The 19332-nt window shown below is 33.3% G+C and overlaps 1 protein-coding gene across 2 annotated transcripts in view; it reads left to right on the plus strand.

Annotated features, from left to right (window-relative positions):
- Positions 1–19332, plus strand: part of LOC107722898 (sodium-driven chloride bicarbonate exchanger-like) — a 65925-nt gene that overhangs the window by 17659 nt on the left and 28934 nt on the right. For both annotated transcript variants that reach the window (XM_016531394.1, XM_016531395.1), the window contains 8 exons: positions 2992–3073; positions 5454–5597; positions 7307–7445; positions 10472–10632; positions 12850–13038; positions 16584–16672; positions 18605–18762; positions 18843–18930. In XM_016531394.1, coding sequence (XP_016386880.1) covers positions 2992–3073; positions 5454–5597; positions 7307–7445; positions 10472–10632; positions 12850–13038; positions 16584–16672; positions 18605–18762; positions 18843–18930 — 1050 coding nt within the window. The remainder of the gene's footprint in view (positions 1–2991; positions 3074–5453; positions 5598–7306; positions 7446–10471; positions 10633–12849; positions 13039–16583; positions 16673–18604; positions 18763–18842; positions 18931–19332) is intronic.

The following is a 19332-nucleotide window of genomic DNA, read 5'->3' on the forward strand; positions in this document are numbered from 1 at the left end:
GTTTTCTTTAATTGAAAAATATGCATTTTCATTCATTCAAAGGCTATATGGTTGCAATAATATTTTAGTTCAAAACTTTAAGTGCCATTGTTTAAAAAAAATGCTTGATTGACTGACGTTTCATATAGACCTTCAGTTGTTACACTTTTAAATTTCATGCCATTTGTAATTTCACAGTATTTTCACCTCCTAAATTACTACACTTGTGAAGTCACAATTCTATAATGGTACAGTTTACTCAGGCCGATGACATTTTGTATAATTCTTTTTTGAATAACTGTACATAAATAGGTTAAGCAAAACAATTGTGATTATTTCTGAAAACAGACAGCCTACATTATGGTACAGCACAAATATTTGGAACATCCCTTATTCTGTCCCTTATTTTCTTAAAGAATAAACACTTCTACAAGAATACAAGAATAAACACTATTTTCTTAAAGAATAAGATAAAGAATCACAATTATTTCTGAAGTTAATTGGCAACCCTAATGATGACATAATTATCTTTTGACTCCCCTCTTATCATCAATGTTGAAAATGTTTGTGCTGCTGAATATTTTTGTGGAAACCCTGATATACGTTTTTTTTTTCAGGATACTTTATAAATGTAAAGTTAAAAAAGCATTTATTTGAAATAGAAATATTTTGTAACATTATAAATGTCTTTACTGTTACTTTTGATCAATTTTATGCATCCTTGCAGAAGAAAAGTTTTAACTTCTTTCAAAAACAAAATCATCTTACTGCCCCCAAACTTTTGAGTGGTAGTGTAAATGTTGACATAAATATTGAATATTATTATTCTAGCATAGTTTGCGTGTATGTGTGCAACAGTATTGCATGTTGTTGTTGTTGTTTTTTTTTGGTAAGACTGTATTTCTGCTCTTATGTAATTGCTCTGAAGGTTGATCTTGGCTCGGCACCATCTGTTTTAATGCTGCGTGTTTCTCAGTAATGAGGCGCTAAAACACCAGCTTGTTGCGATTAGCAGCTGGTCAGTAATGCTGTCTGTTGAGGACAAATGCACAAATCCAGCCTGCTTTCATTATGCACTGACATGAAGGGAATCTCGACTAGAAACTGCTTTAACCCTGTTTATTAGACTAGCAGCTATTCTTTTGCACTAATTAAAGATTCCCTCAAGAGCTCACTATGACACTAATTTGTTTTGTGCTGAAGCTGAGCGATGAGTAATTGTATTCTAGTTGTATTTCTGCATGAAATATATGAGACCAGTGAATGATTTGAAGTTTGCTATATTTAAAACCTGCATTAAATAATCACATTGAAACTCTTATACTGTACATAGACGTCTTCTATGAAATTACAACCAACATTGATTGATTAACTTGAGGAAAAGCAGTTTGATCTTAATGCAATTGGCAGATGTTTTTATCCAAAGCAACTTGCATATTGTCATTTCAAAATTTTGGGGTTAGTTTATTTTTTATTTTTTAAGAAATTAGTATTTTTATTCAGCAAGGATTCATTAAATTGATCAGAAGTGACCGTAAAGATATTCATGATGTTAGAAAATTTCTCAATAAATCAGCATATTAGAATGATTTCTGAAGGATCATGTGACACTGAAGACTGGAGAAACTGCAAAATTCTTTGCATCATTGAAATAAATTATATTTTACAATATATTCAAATAGAAAACAGTTATTTCAAATGGTAATAATATTTCACATTTTTACTGTTTTTACAATATTTTTGATCAAATAAATGCAGCCTTTGTGAGCAGAAGAGACTTCATTCAAACGGTAGTGTGCATTTTATCAGTTCCCGCATTTTGTGGTATTTAATATGACTTTATAAACAGTGGAAAATTAATTATTGATCATATTCAGTTGTCATAAAATGATGGACAAAAACAATAATGTGCAGTTTTGGCCTGTTTGATATTAATAATATCCTTTAAATATTAAATCACTAAAATTTCCCATTAATTTTATAATTTTTTATAATTTTATGTTTTTTTTTATTAGAAAAGATATACATATTAATATGCATTTTTATTGTGTATATTCTACATACTAATGTTTATGCATATTAATGACTTCAAAACTGCCATTTGTTCAGTTGTAAGGTGCTCATATTGTCACCGATACCTGTCTAGCACTGTCTTTGTTGTTTGTTTGTTTGTTTCGCTGTCATGTTTGGTGAAGCTTTCAATATGAAACTCACAAAAAAAAAAATTGTCTTTGTTGAAGAACACGAGTCGGTTTGATTTCATGGAGAGGCTGCTGCTGTTGGCTACATTAGTAACCATGGTAACTGGATTGTAATTGGAATGCACTTTCATTCCCATAGAAAACAGAGCGAAACATCGAGGGACTGGATGAAAATGCAGCAGTGTCCTCAAGCAATGCATATGCATGGGAATCATATTTCTTTGTTTACAGCAATACATTTGTTTATCATTAGGTACTCACTTTCATTTCAAACTTGTATGGAGCTCAGCAACTGTATGACAATGTCCTAGCAACCACCCATAATCACCCATAAATGATTAGATTGTCTCATCAAATTTTAAAAAAATAATAATATAAAAACAATAATTTAAATATTTTTAGTAGTAAATAGAATGTACATTTTAAATGTGATTTTTGTCTCTTTATTAATATTAATATTAGTAATGTAGTATTAATAATAATGACATACTGTCAGTGTTATTTTAAAGGGGTCCTATTATGCTCTTTTACAAAGTCTTGATTTTGTTTTGGGGGTGTACTAGAACAGGCTCTCATACTAGGCTGTTCGAAAAACACATTCTTTTTCACATATTTTTTAAAACCTGGAAAAGTCAGATTTTCATGATATGTCACCTTTAAGACAGCATGCGTGTGGTCAGTGTGTCTCTGTATGACGGTCCGGGACAAATGCATCTGTCAGTGAGACGCATTCATTGCATCTGTCGCTCTGAGACAGACCTTCACACTGACATCTCTATCTCTCTCTCTCTCTGTCTCTCTCTACACACAGAGGAATGATGAGGAGGCCGTGGTGGACAGAGGAGGCACTCGCTCCATGCTTAAAGCTGGACTGGAGAAGGAGGAGCTAGAGGGTAAATACATACTAAGAATTTAAACAAAAAATATTTTTGGAGACATTTTTAGTTTATAAATATCATATGTGTGATTTTGTTTTTTGCAGTTAATTTTATTTGTCCCAAATTCTAAGGCATTAGCGTTCAATTTTTTTTTAAAGGAATTCATATTTTTATTCAGCAAGATGCATTAAATTGATCAAAATTGACAGTGAAGACATTTATAATGTTACAAAAGATTCCTATTTCAAATAAATGCTGTTCTTTTGAACTTTCTATTCGTCAAAGAATCCTGAAATACCATATTGTGGTCTGGTGTTTTTGATCACAGACGCACCTCTGAATCTTATGAGCATCTGCACGGCATCTCAAGTTTCACATGTCATGACTTTTCAGCATTTGTAAACATACCATGTCGATCGTATAAAGCACGGGCGGAAATATCGAAATATCGGCGGTGGGTAAAAATAAAGTGCAGGGGACAGAATAACCTTTTACTGACACGTCCCCCGCGGCTGCTACGCCCCTGGTATAAAGTCTAAAGCTTTGGAAATGTATCTGTAAGCTCATGTCATTGAGCGTTTCCCATCGCAGGACTCTAGTGAATTATCCACTTCAAAACCTAGTGAGCAGCCTTCCTAGACAGCAGGTTTCATATGTTTAAGGCAGCATCCGTTCCAAAAAGTAGGCACTGTATAATTATTTTATAATTGTGCTTTATAATTCATAATTATGAAGGAAACTTATTCCAAATGAGTTACAGCATAATTATGCAGCCTTCTAAGATGCCTTCTTTTGGCTGAATACTAAAGCAGCACTGCATTTGTCATTTATGGAAAAGACAATCCCATCATACATTGCAATTCAGAGTCAGTAAAAAGAAAACCCATGCAGGAATGAACACAGTTAATTATAAATGTTGATTATGTTGAAATGTTGATTTTTTAATGTAGCCTACACATATTTCATTCAGTGCTGGAAAATATTGCTTAAAAATTAAATGAAAAAAATTGAATGAAAAACTGAAATATGTTTTTTTATTAAAGGGGTCATATGATGCGATTTCATTTTTTCCTTTCTCTTCGGAGTGTTACAAGCTCTTGGTGCATAAAGAAGATCTGTAAAGTTGCAAAGACTAAAGTCTCAAATCCAAAGAGATATTCTTTATAAAAGTTAAGAGTCAACCACGCCTACCTAAAACGCCTCGTTCTAACACGCCCCCACATATCTACCTCACGATGTGGGAAGATTTGCATAACACCGCCCAAATAAAGTTGCAAAGACTCACTCAAGCCGCCGGCCTCCGCTCACTCAAGCCCAATCAGGCCAATCACAATGCACTGGATAGCTGGCCAATCAGAGCACACCTCGCTTTTTCAGACCGATGAGCTTTGTAAAAATCGACGCGTTTCAGAAAGGCGGGGCATAGAGGAGAAACAATAATGTACAGTATGTGGAAAATAATGTGTTTTTTTAACCTTAAACCACATAAACACATTTCATTACACCAAATACACAAAATACTGTTCTTTTTAGCAACATCATATGACCCCTTTAAATTAAATAGAAAATAGAAGCATTAAAAACAAAAATGATGGAAGTACATAACATACTTAAACTTTAACTAAAACAGAAAATACAAAAATAAAAGCTAATACTTCAAATACTTTAATAGTAAAAACAGAACACTATAATAGTATATAATTATTACTAAAATAACACTGTTTCACTAATTAAAATAAAGCTAAAATAAAATACGAATGTTAGATGAAAAGATGAATAAATGAAAATTAGAAATGTTTTCTTTGCAACTTAAAATAAACTAAATGAAACTAAAACTGAAATAAAAGTAACAAAAATTAAATAAAATAGGCAAAATAGGAGTAATAAAAAAGTAATAAAAACAAATAATGTATTACTAAATCCTAAACTAAAATTAAAATGAAATCTGATATAAAAATGAAAGCTAAAACTATAAATACTATAAAAATTGAATATTATAATAATACTAAAATAACACTGCTCTTATATTCTGGTCTGGTGTTTTTGATCACAGCAATTCATTCACTGCTGGAAAATATTGCTCCAAAATTGTCTGAAAAAATATTTTGCCCAGTATTTGTTATCCACATCTTTAAAATATTGTCTTTTTAAAAATATTTAGTTTTTATAGATGAGCATTTAGCATGTTCCAATTGCACTGGAAGAATTGGAAATGTGAAAAATCATGTTTTTACAGTGTGTATGAGGTTTAATTTCAGAGAAAGTTATGTTGAGATCTGTGCTGTTTTCTGTTGCTGAAAAAATGCTAATTAGCAAGTGACCTCAGAACGTGAACGAAATCATTTTCTATATTTTCTACCATCTCTGCGTGCTTGTGTTTGTGTTTGATGGATAGGTCACAGGACTCTGTATATCGGGGTTCATGTTCCTCTGGGCAGAAGATCCCACCGCCGTCATCGGCATCACGGACACCGACACAGAAAGAGGAGCAGGGAGAGAGACTCGGGCGTCGAAGACGGACACGAATCTCCTTCATACAGTAACCATCCATCCTTCCTTCAGTGACTTTCTTACTCCGTGTTTTTCTCCTGTTTTTCAGTACAAATATCTAAACATTCTTAACCCTATAAAGCCCATTTCTGATCAACAAGATCAAAACTGCTGAAAAACCTGTCGCACACAATCTACTGTACTCCATGCCTTCTGTCATCTGATTGATACTTTATACATTTTTAGCAAGTAAAAGGCTTTTTAGTGTAATTGTACAAACGTCCTGCTTCAGCTCTCGCTTCATGCGTCTTTTAGCTGCGAAATCTGATAAAACATTTTTATAAAGTAAACATTTGGTGTTATTAGTAATATTTCAAGATGAACAGTTTCAGCTTGGATTCACTTGATTAGCAAGATATCATTTATTATAAATATCATGTTCAAATGTGAGTATAAAATATGATCATCAGGCTTGAGGATTTATTTGTTCATCTCTCAATCATCATTGCCTATAAAGCCCATTTCTGATCAACAAGATCAAAACTGCAAAAAACCCGTCGCACACAATCTAATGTACTCCATGTCATCTGGTTGATACTTTATACATTTTTAGCAAGTAAAAGGCTTTTTAGTGTAATTGTACAAACGTCCTGCTTCAGCTCGCGCTTCATGCGTCTTTTTGCTGCGAAATCTGATAAAACATTTTTATAAAGTAAACATTTGGTGTTATTAGTAATATTTCAAGATGAACAGTTTCAGCTTGGATTCACTTGATTAGCAAGATATCATTTATTATAAATATCATGTTCAAATGTGAGTATAAAATATGATCATCAGGCTTGAGGATTTATTTGTTCATCTCTCAATCATCATTGTATTGCACTGCATTATATGTTTTGATCATCAATCTAGGCATTTAAATATCATCTTAATAAATACGACATATTATTGTGATATATATATATAGTGACAGTTTGGGCCTCTGAATGAAACTGAGATCTCACTGTATCATAATATATGAGCCATAAAAGCCTGATGCATCAAATTTGTCTAAAGGTTCAATAAACTGTTCTATTAAAATGTCTTTACAGGGTTAAGTCAAGATACATTTAGTTGAGACACAAAATGATTTAAAATGTTAATTTTGTTTACTAAAAAAATATCAAAATTAAGCAAATTTATGCTTAAAACAAAACAAAACAAAAAATAAAATAAAAATAAAATCTGCCAGCGAGGTAAGCAAATTAAATTTTGAATAAATGTGTTAAAATTTTAATCAAATTAAAATGTAATTCATTTATTTATTTAAATAATAATGTCATTTTTCATCACAAGCAAAGGTATCTTGAATTAAGAATATTTAGATGTTTTGCAAAAACAACAAAAATACTGAGTAAGAACCTCTTTTTCTGTTTGTTTGCTGTCTTCCTCTGTTCCTTCTGATATCCTTTCATCATTTCTGTTTCTCTTTGATGGTCTGTCCTGTTGTATTATGTTTCTTTGAAGCTCTCTCTCTGTCTCTGTTTGGCTGTGATCTCGACAGGCTCAGAGTTTGAGTGTGTGTTGCTCCTTTAGCAGCTCATCATGATGACTCAGAGAGCAGCTGCTTCTTTTCTGTGCTTTATTATTGTCCACAAAATGTGTGTTGAACACAGAACAGTTTCGGGTCTCTGAAGCTTTTAGCTGCCTATTTTAGCCATGTGACCTTTTGAACTGAGCTTGGTGGTTTATTGAAGTCACTGAAATGCGGTGTCACAGATACTCCCTCTCAGAGGGTTCAGTTTCTGCTGGGCACTGAGGATGATGATGAAGAGCACATACCACACGACCTCTTCACCGAGCTGGATGAGATCTGCCTGCGTGACGGAGAGGATGCTGAGTGGAGAGAAACCGCCAGGTACTGCCCCATGTGACTCGGTCATGTGACTTCACCTGTCTGGATTCAGTCATTCAGTATGCACTTATGGGTTAATGACATATAATAATGTCTGACTTTTTTTTTTTTAAATAACATAAAATACAGATTTTTAAAGAAAATATTAAATATATATGACATAATCTTTAATCCTGATTTTATCAAATGTCTCCAAAAAAGTGGCACAATCATCTAGTAAAAAGTGAAAAAAAGTTTCCATAAGCCTTGAATAGAATATGAGTGTATATTTATTTATTAATTTATTTAAATATTTATATTTTTTTCTAGGGGTTATTTGATTTGACAGTTAAAAATCTTATGTCATAAAAAGGTCGAATTAAAAATTCAAATGAAATAAAAAAATACAAATGTAGGCAAAAAAAAAAAAAAACTAATAAAAATGACAAAAGCACTTAACATATTACTAAAACTTAAGCTAAAATTTAAGAACGAATTTAAAAACGAAAACCAAAAATATAAAAATGTGTGTGTGTGTGTGTGTATATATATATATATATATGGCATATACATAATATTAAAATAACTGATCTGAGATTTCGTCTGGTGTTTTTCATCAGTGTCTCCAAAAAAGTGGAATAATCATATAGTTAAAAGTGATTTTCTGTAAACCTTGAATAGAATATGAGTGTACATATCCTAATAATTATTTTCCAAGGTATTTTTTGTTTGTTTATTTATTTATTTTTTATGTTTTTTTTATTCTTGGGGTTATTTGATTTGACAATCAAAAAGATATGATGTCATAAAAAGGTCAAATTAAAACTAAAAATTTAATAAAAATAAAAATGTATGGTATAATAGAAATAAAAAAATAAAACTAATAAATGACAAAAGCACATAACATATAATTAAAACTTAAACAAATCAAAATCAAAACTAAAATGATATGATATTAGAAAAAACAACTAAGTGTAGTAAAAACAACACACAGGTATCACGGTTGCCTTCTGTGGCGAAACGAGGAGACGTGGGATTAACTCAAAGTAACTGTCTTTAATCATCCAACCAAATGAACATAACGAACTATAATGAGGACAGGAACATAACCAAATAAGGGCATACAGAAACAGGAGACAGGAACAGAGGGAAAACAAAACATAAACATGACAAAAGGAGGACATTTACATATTTTGTCATATGACCAATGCATGTGACAAGAAACCCCAAGAACAGGAAATGGCATCACAAAATGGCCCTCATGGAAATGTACCACGGTCAGTACATGCAAATCTGTAAAAAAAAAAAAAAAAAAAAGATATTTCCGCTTGTTTAGGACACTGCATGGTTAGTTCAGATTCATAATAAATGCACAAATTACATTTTAAAGCACTTGACACATGAGCTTTAAACTATTTTTTAAAAGATTTATGCTTTTCTCCATCTCAGCAATCTTTATTTGTTATTAGCCCACAAATAATGAATCAATATTTTGACATCACGCGATAATGCGCAGTGTTTTTCAGAGATTGATTCTTGGCTGCTCTCGTGTGTTTTGAGAGCATGAGTGATGTTTAATGCATTAAATCTGTTGAGCAGCATTATTCCAAGAGAGCTGAGGTTATATAAAGAAGCATTGTTATGTAATATTTGTGTGCGTGTGATCAAACAGAAAGGCTAAATAAAGCTCTTATAATGATGATGGTTTCTACATTGTCATATGCCATCACATCTAAATGCAAGTGCGCGCAGCATGAGATTTGCTTTCATTTTTTCTTCAATAAGCAAAGACAACATGTAGACTGTAATGCTTTATATCTAAAAATATAAAAAATTCACATGAGGCAACACAAATTCCCATTTACTTATTCATTAAAAGTTATAAGGAAGGTTATTTATGTTATTATTTATTCATCTGCATAATGTTCATGACAGTTCATAGTGCTGTCAAGCTCCAAAAAGGACAAATATGATATATTTGGCATATGAAATAAAGTCTGTACTGTACATCTCGTACACTGTATTTTGGTTCTTCTGGATTTGTACGAGAGCTTCATATGAAAGTTATGCTCTTAATTCTGAAATGTATCTTGGAGCTCTTATTTTCCACAGACATTGGTATTCTGGCTGCATTTATGGTTGTTTTTAAAGAAATAGTTCACCCAAAAATAAAAATTTTGCTGACAATTCATTCACTCTCAGGCCATCCAAGATGTAGATGAATTTGTTTCTTCATCAGAACAGATTTGGAGAAATGTAGCATTGCTTCACTTGCTCACCAATGGATCCTCTGCAGTGAATGGGTGCCGTCAGAATGAGAGTCCAAACAGCTGATAAAAACATCACAATAATCCACAAGTAATCCACACCACTCCAGTCCATCAGTTAACATCTTGTGAAGCCAAAAGCTGTGTGTTCGTAAGAAACAAATCCATCATTAAGGCATTTTAACTTCAAACCATTGCTTCCGGCTAAAATATGATTCCTCTATCCATAATATTGCTTCCTCCAGCGAAAAAGTTGTCTTGTCTGAATCAGGAGAGAAATCTGCACAGATCAAGCACCGTTTACAAACAAAAACAGTCCAAAACAGCTCTAAACAAATATGTGGGTGGATTTTGATGTGAGAGACAACAGGAGATGGAATTTTTCACTGCAGGAAGCGTTATTATGGATTATGGACTCATTTTGTCCAGAAGCAATGGTTTGAAGTTAAAAATGTCTTAATTTTGTTTTTTACAATTTGTTCTTACAAACACGCAGCTTTTGTCTTCTCCAGATGTTAACTGATGGACTGGAGTGGTGTGGATTACTTGTGGATTATTGTGATGTTTTTATCAGCTGTTTGGACTCTCATTCTGACGGCACCCATTCACTGCAGAGCATCCACTGGTGAGCAAGTGAAGTAATGCTACATTTCTCCAAATCAGTTCTGATAAAGAAACAAACTCATCTACATCTTGGATGGCCTGAGGACGAGTTCATTACAGCAAATTTTAATTTTTTTGAGTGAACTATTCCTTTAACCATGTCTGTGTCTCTTTGTCCAGGTGGCTGAAGTTTGAAGAGGACGTGGAGGATGGAGGTGAGCGCTGGAGTAAACCGTACGTTGCGACACTCTCGTTGCACAGTCTCTTTGAGCTGCGGAGCTGCATCATCAACGGCACCGTCATGCTGGACATGAGAGCCAGCTCTCTGGAGGAGATTGCAGGTTGTGTTTTATCCTAAAGAAATTCAACATATGGTCGTAGAACTGATTTCAATAGAAACACATTGGGCTTTTGGGTGAAATCTGTCATTTCTAGGTCACATTTAACCCAAAAGTCAATAAAAAAGGGGAAAAAATGGAGAAAAGACATTAAGCGTTTTTGGTTAATGTTTGCATTGAGACATAATTTTTATGAGAATTGCAGTTCCCCAAATAATTCTCATTAATGCAAAGAAATCCCATTCTTTAGTACTGTAATGTGAATAAAATGGTAAACTGTTTATACATCACTGTAGTATTTGCTGAACTGTCTTTACACTAATTTAACTTTTAAAAATGAAATTGTATTCTAGCATCTTGTACTGTAATACAGTCAAAATTGTAGTGTACAAATGAGAATCACTATTGAGAATAATTAATTCTAGAAAATGTAAAAATAAAACATGCATTACGGTAATGAGAGTTTTTGGAAAATGTGATTGAAAATCATTTAAAAATGCAAAAAAAAAAAAATAGTGGTCATAAAAATAGACTTAATTTTCATTTTGTAAAATATAATTTGTTGTTTTTCCTGTTTTGATTGCATGGCGAACTGTGACCTGAACATGTTTCCATGAGATTCACCCTTTCATTCTTTCCTGTGCTCATAAAATGTTTGCTATTTCTGGTCAAATTAGCTTCCATTGTCAAATTAGCACATTGTAATAGGATGTGTCAGTGCTCATATGCCGCTGAGGAACACCTTAAACTGAGTTTTACACTTTAATCTCTGTGGGATTTGTGTAAGAGAGCTCAAGCCATATGTACAGACTCACAGTGTTTAAAGCTCAGGTAATTGGCACATATGTACAAGGTTCTAATGTTCAGCTTATGAACGTCAGTATTTCATGAGTTGAGCATGAGAGAGAGTTGCATATTCAGTTGGATACAGAGGGGAAAAAAAAATATTTATATATATATATGTATGTATAACCTGAAAAATAGATAGAATGATGAATTCTACAACACACTTTGACCTTTTGTGACAACAATATCATGTTGTCACAAAAGGTCAAAGTGTGTTGTAGAATTAATCATTCTATCTGTATACGAACTGTATTTTTTTAATGTAATTTCAATGCAGAACAAGCCTCTAGAGGTGAGTGCGCTGTGGAAATTGTCTTTATCGCTTAGTGTCAGTCATGAATTATACAGTGTTTGCACCTCACTCTCTTAAGCATGTGAATTTTGCATTACTCAAAGCTGTTGTGCATCTTCCGGATCTCTGAGCAGCTGCTCCATCGCTTGTCATCAACATCTATGTCAGTTTCTTGATGCAGAGTTCAAGGAACATCTGCAAAATAGACACAGATGAGGTTTTTGCCAAACATTTAGCACAGATTAGCCATTTAAAGATCACATCAGCTCTGTATCAAGACGGCACTGGCCAGACATATGCTGTGTTAAGTATTCATCATTCTATTTATTATTCAGGTTCGAAGTGAATAATTAACACTTTGGTGGCAAATATGAATATAGCATTCGGCAGATCTATATTGCTGCACATCTGTGCCAATGTTCACGTTTTAGTATAAAGTTACAATAAACATGTAACAAGATCATCTAAATGACATCAGATTATTGCCAAATTGTTAATATTCCATGGTGATGTTACAAGCGTGATATTTATATTGATTCTGTCACGGGATGACTCAAGAAACAAAATGATCCAAGTGCAGCTTTTAATGATCCAAACAATAATCCAAAACAGGGAAAAACAAGGCAAAAACACAAGATAATCGGAGCCATGAACACATAACAGCAAAAGCAAGACTGAAGCCCCGAACAAAACAACCAACATATATACACCAGCAGGATCAAACTAACAAGACACAGCTGAAACCAATGAAACAATGAGGATGCAGGGGATGATGGGAGCAGAGTGAGGGGAACCATGGGAAATGCAGTCCAGTTAAAACAAACACAAAGTCCAAAAGAGTGCCCTCTGATGGCTCTTAAGGGCACTCCAGCAGAAGACTGTGACAGATTATATCCATTAAATTCATAACTTATATCCATTAAATTCTTTAAAAAATGTTTACATATTTAAATAAAAATATTTATTTATGTATTAACATTTTGAAAAAATAAGATGTGTGTGTGTGTTTTTTTTAGGCCTGTAATACTGCATTTTATCTTCTGCTGCTGATCCTTTGTGATGTTGTATGTTGAATTTCTTAGAAATGGTGCTGGACCAACAGGAAGTGGCTGGGCATCTTGAAGAGGATGTCAGGAAGAAGATCAAAGAGGCTCTTCTGAAGCAGCACCATCACCAGAACCAGAAGAAACTGGCCAATCGGATTCCCATCGTCCGCTCCTTCGCCGACATCGGCAAGAGGCAGTCTGATACAAACTGCATGGACAAAAACGGTATTCATTTGCCCTTGCGCAGAAAATAAAGGAGGTTGCAGGTCTGATTCTGCAAATGACATCAACACTATATACTACTACAGGTTAAAAGTTTGGATTGAGTAAATGAATATAAAATGAGTGTCATTATGAGCAAGGATGCATTAAATTGATCATAAGTGACAATAAAAACATTTATAATGTCTTTATTGAAGGATCATGTGACTGGAGTAATGATGCTGAAAATCCAGCTTTGATCACAGCAATAAATTACATTCTACAGTATATTCAAATAGAAAACAGTTATTTTAAATTGTAACAACATGGCACAATTTAAATGATTTTAAAGTATTTTTGATCACATAAATGCAGCCTTGATAAGCAGATGAGACTTCTTTCAAAAACATTAAAAAAATCGTAACAACCAAATTTTAATAAATATTTATAATTTTATTTTATGTATATATTTATATTTATAAATATTTATCTTTTTAAAATATTTATTTATTAATTACAAATTGGAAAAATAAGATGAGTTGGAAATGGAACAATAATTTAGGCTGTTTACTTATTTAATGCAGTGGTCACTTCTGAAACTTGTTCATTTGACTGTCTGTTGTTGCTGGTTTCAGTAGAAATCTGTCACTCCCAAAAATCAACTCACACATCTCAGTGATGTCTTGCAGGCGCTTCATCTCATCTCTTTAAGTCTCCTCTGTGGCGATCAGTTGTTTGTGATGGGAATGATGGGCAGGTCTCATCCTGTTCTCCATGTTGGTCTCTGTGCTGCTCACCTCTCCCTCCTCCATCCTCCACATCCACCCACCCAAACCAGAACCCCGCCACCTCCTTCAGCCTGGACAGAGACGACGGCTTGGATCCAGGCAACTTTTAACTTGAGAGACTTTCCCTTCTGCTCTAGTGCTTCCTAAAACATAACGTGTGAAGGTGGTTATCTCAGCGGATAGGTTGCACGTGGTAAACAAAATGTAGTCTAAAATGCTGAGACGGGCTGCGAGAATGCATGATTCTCTGAGATTATATTAATAACAAATAGCCAAAGTTGTTAAGCTAAAAACCTCTTCAATAGCCATGGCTGGATTCATTTAGTTGCTTGCTCCTCTGAAGGTGATTGTGAAGTTTTGCCGAAGCAACAAGCCACTCATAATTTACAGTACACTGAAAAAAATATGATGTAGAATTAGTTTTCTCTCAGAAATTGCTGGAAAATTTCACAATTAAGCAAGTAAGACATAAAATTAAACATGACATTTTGAAGTAGAAAGACTGAAATAGTGTTTTCTTGTAAAATGTACTCCAATAATCTTTGTTTTGTTTACAACTTTTACAAATTAAAAAATCAAGCTAACTATATTTAAGCTATCTTAAGAAGCAATATATTTTATTATAATTATATAATAAAAATTATGATTAAATGAACATATATCTGGCACAAAAACAAGGATATATGTTAGGGAGTTAGTGATATTCTTATGTTAATATACATACTGTATATGCATAAAATGATACACAAGAAGTTCTAGGAACTATGTGATGATTCAAATGAATCATTTTGCTGAACCAGTTCATTAAAATGAACTCTCTGAATGTATTGAATCAATCAAATTAATCCAAACTTTTTTTTTTTGAGAGGGAGATATTCTAAGATACTGCATTCAGATAATGTCAGAATGATCATACTTATGAAATGAGTGCACATAAACGGCACCAAAATAATAATCACTGGTGAGACGCTTTCCTTTAAGTACATTTAGTTTGTGTGGACTGTCAGTCTTAATATGTTAATATACATAAATGCATAAAATGATGCACAGAAAGTTCCAGGAACTAAAATGAGTGTTGATTTAAAGAATCATTTTGCAGAACAAGTTCATTAAAATAAACTGCCTGAATGAATCGACTCACTAAAATGAATCCAAACGTTTTTTTGAGACTGAGATATTCTAATGTACTGCATTCATGTCATGTCAGAGACAAGTGCATATGAACAACATCAAAATGTTATAGTCGCTGGTGAGAAGTACTTTAAGTTTGTGTGTTGGGTTCATGAAGAACTAGACATTAAAAATCAACAGAAAAATATAAAACTATTAATTTATATGTTGATTATAGAAACAACATATTTTATGTTTATTGCATAATATGTATATGTTTACAAATATTTAAGCAGTTTGAGATCATAGGGAAACTTTACAGTGCCAAAGAGGTTTTTTTGGTGCAATTAACTTGTTTCAATTTTCTGATTGGTAGAAATTTCTTTGAAGAATCATGGGTAATGTAGTTTTTCACCAGGAATTCCACTTTTAAACACAATTATTGTTAAAATAATGTAGGGTGATGGTTTCAACAAACGCGTATACCATCGATTAACAGCCTTGTAACTCATAGTAGATATGTCTTTAATGGTTTATGAGATAGCTTTAAAATCAATTCCTTATGGAGAAAATGAATGGGATTGTTGCATTCTATTGGATGACAGAACTGCATTTCCCATGATTCTCTTTGGCTGCACAAGGATAAAATACAGAGTAAAGTGTCAATTAGGCACCTAATGCACATCCTTTCCTCTTGGTTTTAGCACAAATGCCAAACAAAGCTTACAAATTTCCAATACATTGATGTTTTTTTTCTGCACAAAAACATGACTAGCTATGGCTTTTAAGTACTTGAATGCAGCAACATTCATGCAACTGAAAAATGTAGTTAAAGTTAGTAGCATTGTTTCTTTTAGTTTGTTTAGTTTACTTAAGACTGATGCTAAATTGATTCATTTACATTCATGCATTATGCATTTTGTCCAAAGTAATTTACAAAATAAAAGCAAATGTAAACAGCATAAGTGTGAATTTAGTGTTATACAATTTGCCCCAGTAGATAAGCAGTGTAATTTGGCAGATAAATGACATGATATTGCACTGTGTGAGGAAGGTGAAGGCTATATTGAATATTCATCACCTTTATACAGGGCGTATGTTTAGGAAGATTGCCAGCTTCCCACACGCTAACGCTAACGCATGAAGTGTACCAGACCCTTCGTTCTGTGCCGTGCAGATGCACAGAGCATCATTAGTACTGTAATTCATGCAGAGCTGAGCCAAAACTGTATTAAAACAGCAGCGAGCATGACTAATAAACACAAATCTGTTCATGCCATGTGAGATGCTCTCTTAACTAAGGGCTTTGGTGCTGCTTCATGCGCTGAAAGCTGCTTTAGCTGCCTTTAGAGTAGAGCGCAATCGAGTTTCCATAAAGTGATGCTTGGTGATTTATTTATATCCATTTTTGAAGGCAAAAATGTGAAGTTAGTAGGAGCCATCGTCTCTCTGCTCATTATGTCTCTTCATGGATGTAGTAATCAATAGTGATGGTCAAAACACATCTGAGATCATGACAGACCTCCATTAAAATCATTCTCTCCTACCAATCCATAAACACAATCATTTCAATCTGCTACATTTAATACAGCCGATGCTTATGCTGCGTTCCATTCATCGGCTGGTTAACACTGATTAGTATTGATTGATTGATAGTCTCTCTGTCTGCAGGTCAGATGATTCCACCGCAGTCTCAACCGCTAACCACAGGGGGCAAGAATGACATGAGCCGTGAAAACAGTGCTGTGGACTTCAGCAAGGTAATGATGCACAACTTGTCAAAAGTTTGGAAGCATTACGATGTTTTTAATGAAGTCTCTTTTGCTCACCAAGGCTGCATGTATGTGCTCAAATTTACAGTAAAGCTGCGATATTGTGGAATATATTGCAAGTGTTTGCTATTTTAATATATTTTAAAATGCAATTTATTCTTGCGATGCAAAGCTGAATTTTCAGCATCATTACGTCAGTCTTCAGTGTCACATGATCCTTCAGAAATCATTCTAATATGCTGATTTGCAGCTGATTATTATCAATGGTGAAAACAGTCGTGCTGCTTCATATTTATGCAGAAACCATGATATACAACCATTCAAATGTGTGGGGTGTGTGTTTAGTAGAAATGAAGGCTTTTATTCAGTAAATATGTATTAAATTGATCAAAAGTGATAATAAAAACATTTATGTTACAAAAGATTCTATTTTTAAATACATGCTGTTCTTTTGAATTTTCTATTCATCAAGAAAGCTGAAAATAAAATGTTTCCACAAAATATTAAGCAGCAAAAACCGTTTTTAACATGAATAATGTGACACTGAAGACTGCAGTAATGATGCTGAAAATTCAGCTTTGCATCACAGGAATAAATTACATTTTAAATATATATTCAAATAGAAAACATCTATTTTAAATTGTAATAATATTTCACAATATTACCATTTTTACTGTATTTTTGAGCAAATAAATTCAGGATTCTTGAGCATAAGAGACTTCTTTCAAAAGCATTAAAAAATCTTAACCCTGAGCTTTTAAATAACCAGATATTTTATTGTACAAAAAACAAAAGCATAACAAATCATTTTAAAAATCATTATTTTATCACCAATTCCCTTAAAAGTACATGTATTTTCTTGATAAATGTAATTATATAATGTAGAATTCTACAAACATGCATTTATTTCCATACATTTTATGGACGTTTTTAATTTTTTCTTCGCAAAAGCACAAATCTTACTGCATTTTATAGTGAAATGTCCTGTTAATTCTACAGTATATAAATATTTCACCATATTTGGTTTAGCAACTTAAAGACTTTTACAGTATGACATGTCTTGCAGTTCAGTGCAGTACACAGAGGTCTGTGTGTTTTCTCTGAAGCGCTTCCGTCTGCCGTCTGTCTGTTCTGGGAAGAGGGATTACGCTTCAAACACACTGTGGTTGAAACCCTCTTTCCCTGACATTAGACTGTTCTGTTTCTTGCATTAAGTGGGTATAGCGTTGTGATCCCATGAACAGATGAGAGAGCGGCTGCGGTGCTGTCAGGGGTCACAGGGGTCGTGATGAAATGCTGCATTAATATAGAGAGTAATATTATGAAATCTTACACAACACATGGTCTTTGCATTATGCAAACATACATAATCTCTTTGGTTCTGTACATCATTTTGGCCTTTGACCCTAAACCAGTCTAAGAACGCATTTCCATAGGAACCAGAATTCCAGAATATTACAAAGAGCTTTATGGATTTGTTTTTCATGCTTTTTAATATTCCATATCCAGATGTGAAAATCACTTAGAATCCTAGATATGGATGGGTTGCGTAATTATGGCTTGAAAATACTGAGGTTAGGTTTTTTTTTGTGTTATTGAGGTACTGTTATAGTTTTTATTTATATTTTGAATTAGTTTTTTTTTAAGTAACATTTTGAATTACATTTGTTTTTTTTTTATTTTCATTAAAATTGTAGTTAAAATGTGAGTAATTTTGTTGTGTTTTTGTCTTTTTTTTTTAAAGAACATCTATATAACTGCTAAAGTATTCAATTTACAGATGGCTCACCTTTTATAATCTATTTAGTCTGTATAATAAGGTCTGTATAACAAACCTGTTCAAAACATCCATGCCAGGCTTTGTTCTCAGTGTGCATGTGCATTTCAGTAACCTGACTCTGCATAATGATTTGTGTGTAGATAGACCTGCACTTCATGAAGAAGATTCCTCCGGGTGCAGAGGCCTCTAATGTTTTGGTTGGAGAGCTGGAGTTTCTGGACAGGCCTGTCGTGGCATTTATCCGCCTCTCTCCTGCTGTACTGCTGAACGGCCTGGCAGAGGTGCCCATTACCACCAGGTGAGCATAGAGCTGGACGGTTTAGTCTATATTGATAACCTGACACCAGTTCCATTACTGTTTTGTGGCTGATCTGTCAGGTTCCTGTTCATCCTGCTGGGGCCTCTGGGTAAAGGACCACAATATCACGAGATTGGCAGATCAATTGCTACTTTAATGACAGATGAGGTAAGAGGGCATGAAGTTGTTTTACAGTTGTTTACAGCTTTTAACAAAGTGCTCTTGTGTTCACTTTTTATCTTTGATCCAGAGGCATTTAGAATCATTCAAAATCAATTTGAAAAAATTTTAATTCTAAATTCTGTTTAAATGAGCTGCATTTATGAAAATGAAAGTCTGAGCTGTCAACTTGAAATTATTTTATCAAATAATTGATCATATATTTGAAAAATATTTTGATATGTATATTTTTAAAAATGTTATCATTCCGATTTCTGTCATTTGATCTAACGGGAATTTTTTAGAGTGACACAAACCAACTAATTAGTTATTAAAAAGGAAAGTCTACTTACATAAAGTTGTCAACTTGAAAATATTTGATTCAATAATTGATTTTTTTTTTTTATATGT

The sequence above is a fragment of the Sinocyclocheilus rhinocerous genome, unplaced genomic scaffold, assembly GCF_001515625.1.
Source record: "Sinocyclocheilus rhinocerous isolate Xijiao unplaced genomic scaffold, SAMN03320098_v1.1 scaffold934, whole genome shotgun sequence".
NCBI classification, from domain to species: domain Eukaryota; kingdom Metazoa; phylum Chordata; class Actinopteri; order Cypriniformes; family Cyprinidae; genus Sinocyclocheilus; species Sinocyclocheilus rhinocerous.